Raw genomic sequence first — 14,203 nt, 5'->3', positions numbered from 1 at the left:
AGCGGTGATGGAGCAGAGACACAAGAGGTCCTTTGGCTTGGAAGTGAATGGGAAGGAAGGGGGATTTAGCATGTGGGGTTCAGAGTCTATGGGTTGCAGGTGAGAGAGAGTCACCCAGCACTAGCGAGCCTGTACCCGAGCATTTTTGGCCGTGCGTCTTGTGCCGTGACACCTTTTAGTTTTCGGACAAGTTTCTCACTGCTTCTCCGGATGGAGTCACGTAGTTTGGTAAAGGAGCCACTGCGTTTCAAACTGCCAAGAGTGTCCTGCAATAGAGGAGAAGACTGTACAGTTTTAAAAGAGCTGGGATTTGCAATGTGTTAAGCAACACAGTCTCAAGCAAAAACAGGTTAACTAAAACAAAGTATTTCATTGCTGAAAGTATACAAAACCTTCAAGGAAAGGCTGCACTTAGGCTGTAAACGTGTTAATAGCGTCTGTCTTTAAGTCATATTCACTAGGTGTATAAGCTTATTTGGTTAATAAATTAGAAGTCAAAACAGTTGAAACCTGATGCATATGACTGAGGGTTAATAAGCTGCTTGCTACATGATTCCTCAAAGAAATGTCCTTATATCCTGAGTCAGAGGGAAGTGGCTACACTGACCCAGTGTAGTTTTTAGGTATGCTTTATCCTCGCTCAGTCACTGGCAGAAGGACTCACATCAATATCCAAACATAAGAGGCACAAAGTTTGACATCCAACCTTTCCCCACCATATCACATCACAACAAGAGATTATTAGTCACGAGCAGAGAATGAAAAAAGAAACATGCTACATAGCCTTCATTTGATGGTGTGGTGTTAGTATCAGGATGGTTTCTGCAACGAAGAGACTGAAAAAAAGAGAAGAGATGGGTTAATGCAGCCGAAGAAAAACTAGAACATTAGATTAACAGTGGCCACTTTGTGGTCAGTCTAGCAGAGTTCATGTTAAATATAGAGTCTTTGTTAATATTCTATCACTCTGACGTACAAGAATATAGTAAGTGAGACAAAGTTGGGCAATCAGTTAGCTGAAGTCTCCCAGGGATATTTGACTGTATTCAGCCTCTGGCCTTCCTGCAGCTACTGGACCTCAGTATAGCTCCTCTAACCCATTATATTAGACACTTCATGGTACGTAGAATAGTTTAGGTGCACAGTGACAATCCCTCTTCCTTTTCCTATCAAACAGTCTCATACAACACCTGATCAGAGTAAAACTGTTTTGCATTTCAGTCCTCTATATCAATGTGGTGTGCTAATCAATATGATTGATCTTTTAGCCCTGAATTAGCAATGTAGAGCATTATGGCACATAGAACATAGAATAGTATAGCACATTACAGGCCCTTCGGCCCACAATGTTGTGCCGACCCTCAAACCCTGCCTCCTATATAACCCCCCACCTTAAATTCCTCCATATACCTGTCTAGTAGTCTCTTAAACTTCACTAGTGTATCTGCCTCCACCACTAACTCAGGCACTGCATTCCACACAACCACCACCCTCTGAGTGAAAAACCTTCCTCTAATATCCCCCTTGAACTTCCCTCCCCTTACCTTAAAGCCATGTCCTCTTGTACTGAGCAGTGGTGTCCAGGGGAAGAGGCGCTGGCTGTCCACTCTGTCTATTCCTCTTAATATCTTGTACACCTCCATCATGTCTCCTCTCATCCTCCTCCTCTCCAAAGAGTAAAGCCCTAGCTCCCTTAATCTCTGATCATAATCCATACTCTCTAAACCAGGCAGCATCCTGGTAAATCTCCTCTGTACCCTTTCCAGTGCTTCCACATCCTTCCTATACTGAGGCGACCAGAACTGGACAGACACAGGCCAGGCCTTTCGTCCCACGATGTTGTACCAACCTCTTCACCTGTTCCAATCAATCCGTCCCTCTGACATAGACATTCATTTTCGTTACACCTGTGTGCCTACCTAACAGTCTCTGCCACCACTCCGCTAGCACATTCCACACACCCACCACTCCCTGTGTAAACATTTTACCTCTGACATCCCACTGTACTTTCCTCCAGTCACCTTAAATTTATACCACCTTGTATTAGCCATTTCCACCCTGGGGAAACTGTCCACTTTATCTATGCCTCTTATCACCTTGTGTACATCTGACAAGAGCAATTAAGAAACCTGATGGTCTTCCAGTGGAAGGAGATGTCTAGAAGCTAGACTGACACATTCTGGCATGCAGGAAGCAGGACAAGTTGAGGGTTGAAGCAGAACCCCTGTGGGGAGGGAGCACAGACTGGGGTGTCCAACTATTGGATGCTGAGGCACAGCCTCTCGAACACCTGAATGGTTTAACGTTTAGGGGTGAAACAGGAGTAAGGTCAATATGTGGTGTTAGACCCATTGTTGTCATCTATATACAGTTTTGTATCATGGGGTCATGCCCACAGAAACTGGTAAGCTACCCCATCAGGGGTGAAAAATATTGAATTCTAATGGAGATTGTCTGTGGAGCAGCCTCACACCTGCTTGCACTGCCTGCAAGCTACTGATCTGTAACTGCGGACCATTTGTTTATCAGCAATGCCCAAAGTGAACATTGCCTTCATGAGTTTTAAACTTTTTGGAGGCATAGGGAATTTTCACCTATGGGGAACTACAAAAATGACCTGCTTCTTCCCTTGCAAACTCATTGTAGCAGGTAACTCTCATTTTTAAAAGAAAGCTAAACAACACGTTGTTAGACAATAAGACATAGGAGCAGAAATAGGCCATTCGGCCCATTGAGTCTGTCCATCATTTTATCATGGCTGATTTATTATTCTCTCCCCATTCTCCTGACTTCTCCCCGCAACCTTTCACACAATGACTTATCAAGAACCTATCAACATCCAAATATCAAATACACTCAATGACTTGGCGTCCACAGCTGTTTGGCTGAAGAAATTTCTCGTCAATTCTGTTCCAAAGAGACAAGCCTGTACGCTCTGGTCTGAGATTCCTCCACTACAGGAAATAACCTCTCCACTTCTACCTATCTAGGTCTTTCAATATTCCATAAGTTTCAATGTGAGACATTTATTCTTTCAAACTCCAAAGCCATCAAACACTCCTCATACATTAACCCTTTCATTCCTGGGATTATTCTTGTGAACCTCCTCTGGATCCTCTCTAAAGCCAGCACATGCTTTAAGGGACCCAAAACTGCTCACCATTTTCCAAGTGCAGTCTGACCAATGCCTTATAAAGCTTCAATATTATATTCTTGCTTTATATTCTACTCCTCTCACTGAGTGTGTTCATAAACAAAAAGGTGCTTTCTCTAATTATTCATTTTTCTCTCAGTCCTGATCTTCCCTCTGGACAGTAACTTGCCTTCTAACTTTCTTCTTATTTGGCTTTCCTGCCAGATAAATGTTTGCATAGTTATTTAGTTATGGACCAGCAGTCAGAGTCCAGAATAATAAAGAGATAGGAATTTAAATCCCATCTTGGCTGTTAAAGGTATTTAAATTAAGGGATTAAATTAATCAAAAGTTTAGTGTGAGGATATGGTTAGTACAAAACTACTAAAGTCAGGTAACGATTAAGCAGCAACTTAACTTGTCACACGTACCTCGAAACATACAGTGAAGTGCGTTGTTTGCAGCAAATCAATGAAAATTAGGCTGGTAGTCACAAAGTCACTATCCTTCCAGTACCAACATAGCATGTCCACAACTAACTAATCCTAATGGTACGTCTTTGAACGTGGGATGGAACTTGAGCACCCAGAGAAAGTTGACAGAGTCAAGAGGAGGACATACAAACTCCTTACAGAACCGTGGCGGGATTAGTGATTGCTGGCTCGTAAAGCGATTGTGTTAACCACTACGCTACGCTGCTGCCCAATCATAAAAACACACTGGGTTCACTAATATTTCCCAGGGAAGGAGACCCACAAATTTTATCCAGTGGGTCCTCTGTGACTCCAGATGCAAAGTGATTGATTCTTTAGTGCTCCCGCAGTTCTGGAGACAATATGAATGGGCAGTAAATCTGCACTGTAGTGAGATCAGTGGGAACACGGAGGAGCATGCACAAGAAACAACTTAAGCTCCCTATTTCCACTCTCTCACATGCAGGAAGATTTCCATTGTTTCACCTGTGCTGTTTCCATTCTAGAGCTTCTCTCACTGCCCACACTCATAGCATCTATGTACCTCTGAACTCAAATCACATTCTGCTTTCCAGTCTCCACTTCCCTCCCTTGGCTGAGGCTTCTGCAAAGAGCTTGGTTTTGTGGGCAATATATAATTCCTATCTTTAAAGTTAATGTTTTATTCCAAATCAAACTTACTCCCACATGTGGGACCTCTAACATACCAACTATGGGGGCAGATAAACCTGTTGGTTTCTCAAGTTCCTCCCTGGACAGAAATTTCATCAAGGCTTCTGCAATGATTTTGATTTACCTTGTAACTTAATCTAGATAAGCTTTACTTGGCACATATACATTGGACCCTACAGTGAAATGTACCATTTGTGTCAAATCAAATTAGTGAGGATATAGCTGGGTAGCCATGCAAGAATTGCCATGCTTCTGATGCCACCGTAGCATGTCGACAACTCATTAAATCGAACCTACATGTCTTTGGAAAGCGGGAAGAAATCGGAGCACATGGAGGAAACACACATGGTCACAATGTACAAACTGCTCATAAACAGAGGCAAGAATTGAACTGCGATCTTACAGCTGGCTATTGTGTTAAGCAAACTGCTACTGTGCCATCACTACTCTTTTTGCTTTCCTTATCTTCTCAAAGATAGCATTATTGTATCCTGCACAACTGAACTGCTCACCTGTTCTGCATCCATCATGCAGAACTAAAAATAGTCATTGACTTTTGGATGGGTGAATGGTTACATGGACAGAGAAAGGCTTAGAATATAGGACTAGAATTCTGTAAAAAATTTGGAAAATTGCTTCCTCCATATATGTTGGAAATGTTTAAGGACTCTTGTGAAAGGTGATTTATCCTCTACTTTTTAATGAGGCTTCTATTTCTTTAATTCTTAAAAAGGATAAAGATCCTACTGATTATGCCTCATATAGACCTATTTCATTATTGAATGTTAATGCTAAGATCCTGTCAAAGATAATGGCCAATCGGTTGGAAAATATTTTGGGTAAAATTATTTTTAAAGATCAAACAGGATTTATAAAGGGTCGTTATTCCTTTTCAAATGTTCAGAGATTATTTAATATTATATATTCGTCTTCTTTTAAAACTCCACAATGCATTGTCTCTTTGGATACTGAAAAGGCATTTGATCGAGTCGAATGGAAATATTTATTTAAAGTCTTAGAGAAATTTGGTTTTGGTGTTAATTTTAATAATTGGATTAGAATGAAATATAAAACTCCTATTGCTACTGTTATTACTAATAATTGTGGATCTCCTTTTCTTCAGCTTTCACGGGGAACAAGACAGGGTTGTCCATTAAGTCCTTTGTTATTTAACAATATTAGAACCCCTTGCTATTGCTCTTCGTGAAGCTAAAGATACTCATGGGATTCTTGTGAATGAGGCCATTCATAAGATTTACTGGTTTATATATCTAATCCTGAGGAATCTATCCCTGCTTTGCTAACATTATTTAATGAATTTGGAGATTTTTCAGGATATAAAATTAATTTTAATAAAAGTGAACTGTTTCTATATATGATAATACTCCTTTAAAAGTTATGGATTCCTTTAGATATCTAGGCATTATAATCACTGAAAAATATAAGGATCTTTATAAAGCTAATTTTGTTCCCTTGGTAGATTCTATGAAGAATTTATTTAGCAGATGGAACCCAGTTACATTTTCACTTGCTGGCTGCATCCTTATAGTCAAAATGATGATTTTACCAGAATATAGGACTAACTTGGCAGATTGGTCAGCATGAGCAAGTGGGCCAGACATGTGGACAGGTGCGTGGATAAGAAAGGTTTAGAATATGGGACTAACTTGACTAACTTTGGTCAGCATGGACAAGCTGCACTGTATGACTCTATAACAAACTGTCATATTTCCACCGTTCCCTACTTGCACCCCAACTCCTCTCCATAACCCATAAGACAAAGGAGCAGAGTTAGGCTATTGGGCCCATCGTTCAACATAGATGATTTATTCCCCCTCTCAACCTCATGCACCTGCTTTCTGCCTGTAACCTTTGATGTCTTTAGTAGTCAATAACCTCTCACCCTCCACTTTAAATATACCCAATGACTTGGCCTCCACAGATTCACCACCCTCTGGCTAAAGAAATTCCTCATGTCCATTCCAATGGGATGTCTTGAGTTTATGGCCATAAGCATTGGGTCACCAGGTCTGTTTATTCATTGCACTATCCGGCATTTTGGTGTACTGATTGAATGGATGGTGTACTTACCCCGCTCCACTCAACTCCCATACTCACTTCCTCATAACCATCTGGACCGTTCGCAAAGATAACTGCACCAGCATCCAGGTAGATGCAAGTGTAGGGTTGATTACAGGGGGCTATGTCGAGGAGGGTGTCAGCTGCCTACAGAGAAATGAATACAGAGTAAGTGAACAACAGCCAAGCCCCAGAACAAGTGTCACAGTGGCTGTTCAGAGTGTCGCAGTGGTGCATATGCTGGAGCTACTGCATCACAGTTTCAATGATCTTTGGTGCTGACTGTGTGGAGTTTGCAAGCTTTCTTTACTTCTTCCTTGTTCTCTGCTATCCATCCACATCCCAGTGACATGTGGGTTTTAGGATAAAGATTAGCTTTATTTGTCACTTTAACATTGAAACAAACAGTGAAATGCTTTGTCTGCCTCACCTCTTTTCCCTGTATTAGGGGGAGAGAGAGAGAGAGAGAGAGAGAGAGAGAGAGAGAGAGAGAGAGAGAGAGAGAGAGAGAGAGAGAGTCTGTGGTTTGTCGAACACTGGGTGAATGAGTAGTCTTTGGAGTACTGCAAGTCTGTGTCTTGGCTGCACGCTGAGAGCTCGGAGGGGGTGCCGATACTTTTTTTGCTGGTGGGGGAGGGGGTTGTTGCCTTCCTGCTGCTTGTGCATGGGAGGAGAGAGTTGTGAGGGGGGTTTTGAGGTTCTGACGTTTAAATGCCGTTCATTCTTTGGGGCACTCCTCTGCTTCGGTGGATGTCTGTGAAGAAAATGTATATTGTATACATTTCTCTGACATTAAATGTACCTGTTGAAATCAGATCAGTGAGGACTGTGCTGGTTAGCTCGTATGAGTCGCCATGCTTCCAGCATCAACACAGAACATGCAGAACTCACTGACCTTAACAATGTGTCTTTTACAATGTGGTGGTCACAGGGAGAATGGATAAACTCCACACTGACAGCATCCAGGGTCACAACTGAACCGGGGTTACTGGAGCTCCAAAGAATGAACGGCATTTAAACGTCAGAACCTCAAAACCCCCCTCACAACTCTCTCCTCCCATGCACAGCTCTACCAGTAGCACCACGGTGCTAAATAGACCCAGACTGTGGTCCCTAGAGTTCAAAAAGACTGAGGGGATGTCACAGTGAAACATACAAAACTCAAGGGTTAGAGAGATGGGATACAGGAAGGGAGTTTTTCCAAGTAGAGGATGTTTGGATCTGGAGCAGAGCCTCAGAATAAAAGGTAGGTATGTAGGACTGAAACTCAGATGGTGATGAACATAGTAAAACACTTCAATCTACTTTTATTATGCTGTTTACATTGTAAATTCCTGTTGATATTTATGTATTTATGCACATTTCATTGTGTATCCATACTTTAACCTCTAACTTTATTTTTTATATAATTTATTCTTCATAATTATTGAACATTGCTTTTTTGTTGCAAGTCGCATCTTGATCAACACACCACAGCAAATTCCTGACACATGTAAATGCATAGGGCGAATAAAGTTGATCCTTGATGACATTTGGAGGGCTGTGGAGGCTCGGTGATTGTTCATTCAAATCAAAGATCAGTATGTGATGTGAATCGAGGGATATGAGGATATTAATAAACAGTAGTGTGTGGGTGGAAGATTAGCCGTAATCTAAATAAAGAGTAGAGAAGATCCCAACTGCTTACCCTTGCTGCTACTTCTTATGCTTTTATTCAGAGGTGTGGTATTATAGAACAGAGTTTTTGATCCAAAGAGTCAAATGAAGGGTAGGGTGTGATATAGTGACAGTTTACCTTTGGTAAATGATATGCTGTCTTTTTGATGGTGGCAGTCTCTTCCCGTTGCAGCTGTAGAGTTCCATTGGTATCTGCAAGTCCCGCTCTATCACTGAAAAGGGCAGATTCTGTCAATGTTTTAGATCTTGTTTCTAGTTAAGAAAACAAAAATCATTATTAGTATGCATTTTTAATCTATATTAGCTAACTACACATCCAAGGACCGTGGAAGCCAACTGGCTCAATATACATCCGACTCATCTAGGATTGAAGTAACTCATTTGCTCTTACCCAAGCAACCTTTGAGTTTTTACCCAGATTCTTTCCAAAAGATGACACGGCATCTGCTTCTAGGCAGCATCTCCCAGATCACAACAATCTGCTTGTTCCCTTCTTGCCCCTGTGGCCAAATTTCTTCAATATGTGTCCCCTGGTGTCAGATTCTCTAATTTCTCACTACCTACCATATATTTACAGCCCATGTAGGCAAACTTATCCTTAAAAGCCAAGAACACCATTCTATAAACCTGCCCCACTGTCAAACAGCGGATGTCCTGCACCAAGAAATTCTCAGTTATTGTAGTCATTTTGTCACTTTGAACAGATTACCACCAGATCCAATTGTGGCCAATTGCAGCAGAACAAAGCATTGTGTAAAGAATTCAGTGCTTCCCTGCAGTGAGATTCAATAGATCAAGACTGGTTACATTGGGGGTGGCTGTTACATTTGTAGTGTACTACAGCACAGAAACAGGCCCTTCAGCCCATCTAGTCCATGCTGAACTATTATTCTGCTTAGTTTCATCTACCTGCATTACCTCCAAACTGCTTCAGGCAGCGTCTGAGGTCCAAACACCTTCAGCTGCTTCATCAATGAGCCCCCTTCCACCTGCACAATGCTCAATCCCTCTTGTGAACTCATAGCAACTGAAGCACATGGAACCACCTGGACAACGTTCAGATTATGAGCAACGCACACAAAATGCCGGAGGAACTCAGCAGGCCAGGCAGCATCTATGGAGGGGTGTAAACATTTGACATTTCAGATCGAGACCCTTCATTAGTACTGGTAAGGACGGGCACATGCTAGAATAATGTGGTTAGGGAACGGGAGGAGTACAAGCTGGCAAGGGATAGCTGAGACCAGATGAGGGGGAAAGTGGGTAGATGGGCAGGCAGGGGATGAAGAGAGAAACTGGTAGGTGATAGGTGGAGGAGGTATAGGGCTGAAGAAGGAATCTGATAGGAGAAAAGAGTGGACTATGGGAGAAAGGGAAGGAGGAGGGGAACCACAGGGTGGTAATGGCCAGCTGAGATGAAGGGATGAGAGGTGTAGACTCATAGATGCTACCTGGTTTCTTAAAATTATTATAGCCAGGGGATGATAGTGGAGATAAGCTCCCATTACCAATTAAATGCTCTCAATGGCATGTGTCTCAAATAGCTTCTGACAACCAAGTTCAGCTCCTGGATTTCATGTGTGGTTTAGCTACTACGCCTGGTGGAACTGTTTCTACTGATAGGAGAAGGGGCAAAGGTGGGTTACCAGTCACCCTGGGCAGATGGGACTTGAAAGCCATGGTTAGTAGCTTATCTAGGAGAGGGTAAACTCCGATCTCAAACCTCTGCTGATATACCCACTCATGGGGAAGGCTTCAGGAATATACCACGAGGAAAAGTCCAGAGCTGGAGTCCCTAAGGCAATCCTACAGTGAGCTCAATACTGACTGGCAACTCCTTCGATGCCACTGGACCCCAAACTGTATCGGTTTCAGCTGATCCTTTAGATTCATTAGCTGTATGGAGAGGGGAGCCTGCTACATGGGCAACAGCTTGCTCTCCATGTAAAACTGCCTTGGCTTGCCTATCATGCAGACAGCTGGAATGGAACATCATTGGCCAACCCTGAGCAAGAGAGGGGCCACAAGATGCTGTCCGACTTGCTCCAGCTTTTTGTGTGTGCTGCTCGAGATTTTGAGCATCTGCAGAATCTCTTGTATTTAATATTTAGATCAGGTTGATAAGTGGTAAGTAATAGTCATGTCACTGGCAGAGGAACAGAATTGTGAGGTCCAGAAGCCCTTCACAACGTGTGGATCCTGGATCAGCCTCTATAGTAAGACCCAACGGCAGACAACCCTTTAGGAGAATATCATACTTGACTTGAGTGATTGCATTGCTGAAAATCATGCCTCATAATTCAAGAAATAACCACCTCCAGCAAGAGAGATGAATCAACTTCTTCAGTGCCACTAGCAATCCCGAAAACCTGACTATTATTCTGGGATCACCGTTGATCAGAAAGTTAACTGGACCAGCTATGTGTGGGTCAGATGATACTGAGTCACTCACCTTCTGACACTCCATTTCTACAGGACACAGAAACATGATGGACTATTCTCAATTTGCCAGGGTGAGCTCAGCTCCAACATCTGAAGCTTGACACCACCCAGGACAAAGCAGTAAGCTTGAGTGACACCCCTCCACCAGATTAAGATTCATTAATTTATCAGATGTACATTGAAGCACGCAGAGAAAAGTGTCATTGGTGTAAACCAACTCAACCCAAGGATGTGCTGGGGGCAGTCTGCCGCATACTCCGATACCAACAACGCTTGGCAGCAACAGCAGCAGCAGCAGTTTTTACATTCTCCTTGTGCCTCCCACACTCCAAAAGATGTCTGGCTTAGGGTTAGTGAGTTGTGGCTATGCCATGTTGGTATGATTTGATTTGACACAAACAACATACTTTACTGCATGTTTTGAAGTATGTGTGACAAATAAAGCTAACCTAATCTTCTTTAACCAAACAAAATAACATCTGCAAGACCTTATCCACCTCTCACCTACCCATCCACTCACAAACACAGACATACCTCCAACTCCACGTCAGGCCACTTCTGGGCCCCCATCTCCTGTCCTTGGACCTGGACTCTCATAGACTCACACCACCTAATCATTCAGTCATTTAACACTGGCATATCATGACTACAATGTGCACTGTCCACTGACTGCATTGCTGTTACTTGCCTAGGTTAATCCAGCATGAAAATCCATGCTAGGACAAATGTAGCAGATGCTTCACCCTCTGCAGCTTATACCATCTCAACTTGGAAATATACACCAGGTCTTTTATTGTTGCTATGGCTAAGTCACCCCAATATAGCTCTGCAGGAATACCATGGACACTAGTGGTTCAAGGTGCATTTGTTTTAAAACAAGACTAGTTGATAACAGAAGTGAAAGATAAATAGTACCTGGAGGTGGTGAGGCAGATGGAAGGCTCAATGTGGTCCCAGAGGTTGGCTGCAGGGGGCACTTTGCCCTAAATGCAACAAGAAAAGGAAGGTCCTCTTCAAAGGGTCTCAGAAGTTCATTCACCCTTGGGAACGAGGGGGGAAGGATGAGAGAAAGTGGGAGTGAAGGAAGGGTGCAGAGAGCATCGGGGAGACAGTGAGGGACAGAAAGAGAGCCAGAGGATGAGGGAAGGAAGGGGAAAGATATAGGGGATGGAGGGGGTGAGGGTGAGAAAGGTGGAGTGGGGGAGAGTGAGAAGAGAGGCTGAAACAGAGAGAGGGTGGAAGGGAGAGGGAAGAAGGCGGAAGAGACAGGGTGAGGGAGGACGGGGAGGAGGAAGGAATTGTGGGGGGGAGGGGGATAGAGGAGGGGGCATGTGGAGGGGGAGGGGTAAGAGGGTAGGGGGACGGGGTAAGGGGGAGGATGTTAGGAAGAGAGAGGGGGTGGAGAGAGGGGGAGAGGGGAGATGGGAGGGAGACAGAAGGGGGTGATGGAGGGGGAGGGATTGAGGGGTGAGGGGAAGGAGGAAGGGGAGGGGAAGAAAGAGTAAATGGGAAGTCGAGGTAAGGGGCTGGTGTGGGAGGGATATTGTGAAATAAAGATGAGAGTGGGAGGAAGGCAGTGCATAGGTACGTGTAAGACAGATATGGGAGATAAATAGAGAGAGCTCGGAGAGTGAGAGAGAATACTGGAAGGTGAAAGACTGAGGGAATAAAAGCAAACTGACTGCAGTTTGGAGGTTGTTAGCAGAAATCACAAGCAAGTACAATAAAGAGAAACAGAGATATGAGGCATAAATAGGAAACTCAGTGTTAGATCACTGATGTCTAGGTACTCATATACCCATGTCAAACTACCTGAAGGTGCACTTCTCCCTCCCTGAACTCTACCAAAGCCTTTGCAATTGAAAGCTTCTGCCATGCAGCCTCTCGTCCACCATGGCTCAGGAAGAGAAGAAACAAAGCCTACATTGTCACATTGCCAGCACCAGTGAGGAGCCACGTGCATCCATATAGGTGGTTGCCTGCTTCAAAGCTGTACACTACAAATCTGCCTTTTATACCTGATTAGTCAATATGTGACACCAGACCCTACAGCAAGGTGCTTAACTGAAGTGTTTGATATAAAGTATTTCCTCTGGTTGCGGTTATAGGGAGCCTACACAATGAGTGCAACCAATTATCAAAACTAGACAGTCCCAGGGTGATATCAGTAGACAGCTGTACACACAGCAGAAACGTTGGACTGACCGCTTTAGGAAATGGTAGAGGTGGCGTTGAATGAGGGAATTTAAGTGTCGCAAGGTTACCAAGGCAAATGGTAAATGAAGTTAAGAACCAGCTGCTGTTTTGCAATGCCAGAGACCCAGCTCAATCACAAGCTTGGGGACTGTCTGGGTGAAGTTGGCACTTTTTCCTCCACGACTGTGTGGGTTTCCTCCAGGTGCTCAGGTGCAGGCTTCCTCCTGCATCCCAAAGAGGTCTGTGAGGGTTGGTTAACTGGCCACTGTAAATTACCCCTGGTATGTGGGTGAAGGGTAGAATCTGGGGAGGGAGGTAGAGGAGTTGGTAGGAATATGGGAAGAAGAAAAAACAACAGTGATTCATGGGGAATAGTGACTGGATGGCTGATGGTCGATGGTTAATGTGCACTCAGTGGTATTATGTGGAATTATAAATGGATGGTTGATGATTGGGTTAATGGTCCTGTATTCATGTGGAATTATAAATGGATGGTTGATGATTGGGCTGATGGTCCTGTATTCGTGTGGAATTATAAATGGATGGTTGATGATTGGGCTGATGGTCCTGTATTCATGTGGAATTATAAATGGATGGTTGATGATTGGGTTAATGGTCCTGTATTCATGTGGAATTATAAATGGATGGTTGATGATTGGGCTGATGGTCCTGTATTCGTGTGGAATTATAAATGGATGGTTGATGATTGGGCTGATGGTCCTGTATTCATGTGGAATTATAAATGGATGGTTGATGATTGGGCTGATGGTCCTGTATTCGTGTGGAATTATAAATGGATGGTTGATGATTGGGCTGATGGTCCTGTATTCATGTGGAATTATAAATGGATGGTTGATGATTGGGTTAATGGTCCTGTATTCATGTGGAATTATAAATGGATGGTTGATGATTGGGTTAATGGTCCTGTATTCATGTGGAATTATAAAAGGATGGTTGATGATTGGGCTGATGGTCCTGTATTCATGTGGAATTATTCATGAAGGGTTGATGGTTAGTGTACACTTAGTGGACTGTAGGGCCTGTAAGTTCATGGTTGATGGTTAGGGGAAGGGGGGGAAGAGGAGGAATTATAAATGAATGGTTGATGGCTGGGCTGAATGGCCTACATTCATGTGGAGTTGTGAATGGTGGCTGATGGTTGGTGTGGACTCAGGTGGCTATAGGACTGTTTTAAATATGATGTAACTGAATGGCAAGAAAAGGCAGAATGTCTTCCTCCTGTTGTTATGTGAGCTGTCCCACTTTTAAACAGTTAGGGCTACATGCTTTGAAATAGCTCATCTGAAAACAAAACTGCATGGCAACATAATTGCACAATCGACAAAAATGACATTTTAACCAGAGCTGGATTATTGGCCAGCTGTAAGCAAGATGTCAAAATATAAGGAGCTGTTTGGACTGACCACTTGGCACCTCTCTTGCTTGAGCAGAATGTGGAAAGGTTGATCAGAGGTGGGGATTGGTGGCAATTGGGTCATGTGACAACACAGAGGATCTTGGATGGGAAAAG

The 14,203-nt window shown here is 43.3% G+C and overlaps 1 protein-coding gene across 6 annotated transcripts in view; it reads right to left on the bottom strand.

The window, feature by feature from the left end:
- The window catches only part of LOC132381815 (kinesin light chain 1-like), a 133,044-nt gene that overhangs the window by 14,384 nt on the left and 104,457 nt on the right, over positions 1-14,203 (bottom strand). For 3 of the 6 annotated variants that reach the window (XM_059951422.1, XM_059951423.1, XM_059951421.1), the window contains 4 exons: positions 11,392-11,459; positions 8,153-8,246; positions 6,370-6,504; positions 136-266 (listed from right to left, as the gene is read on the bottom strand). In XM_059951422.1, coding sequence (XP_059807405.1) covers positions 136-266; positions 6,370-6,504; positions 8,153-8,246; positions 11,392-11,459 — 428 coding nt within the window. Of the gene's footprint in view, positions 1-135; positions 837-6,369; positions 6,505-8,152; positions 8,287-11,391; positions 11,460-14,203 lie in introns of those variants that run through there. The other 3 variants (XM_059951424.1, XR_009508124.1, XM_059951425.1) reach the window with 3 other exon arrangements.

The sequence above is a fragment of the Hypanus sabinus genome, chromosome 26 (assembly GCF_030144855.1).
Source record: "Hypanus sabinus isolate sHypSab1 chromosome 26, sHypSab1.hap1, whole genome shotgun sequence".
NCBI classification, from domain to species: domain Eukaryota; kingdom Metazoa; phylum Chordata; class Chondrichthyes; order Myliobatiformes; family Dasyatidae; genus Hypanus; species Hypanus sabinus.
The sequence above is the reverse complement of the archived record's forward strand: the minus strand, read 5'-3'. Positions and strand labels throughout refer to the sequence as shown.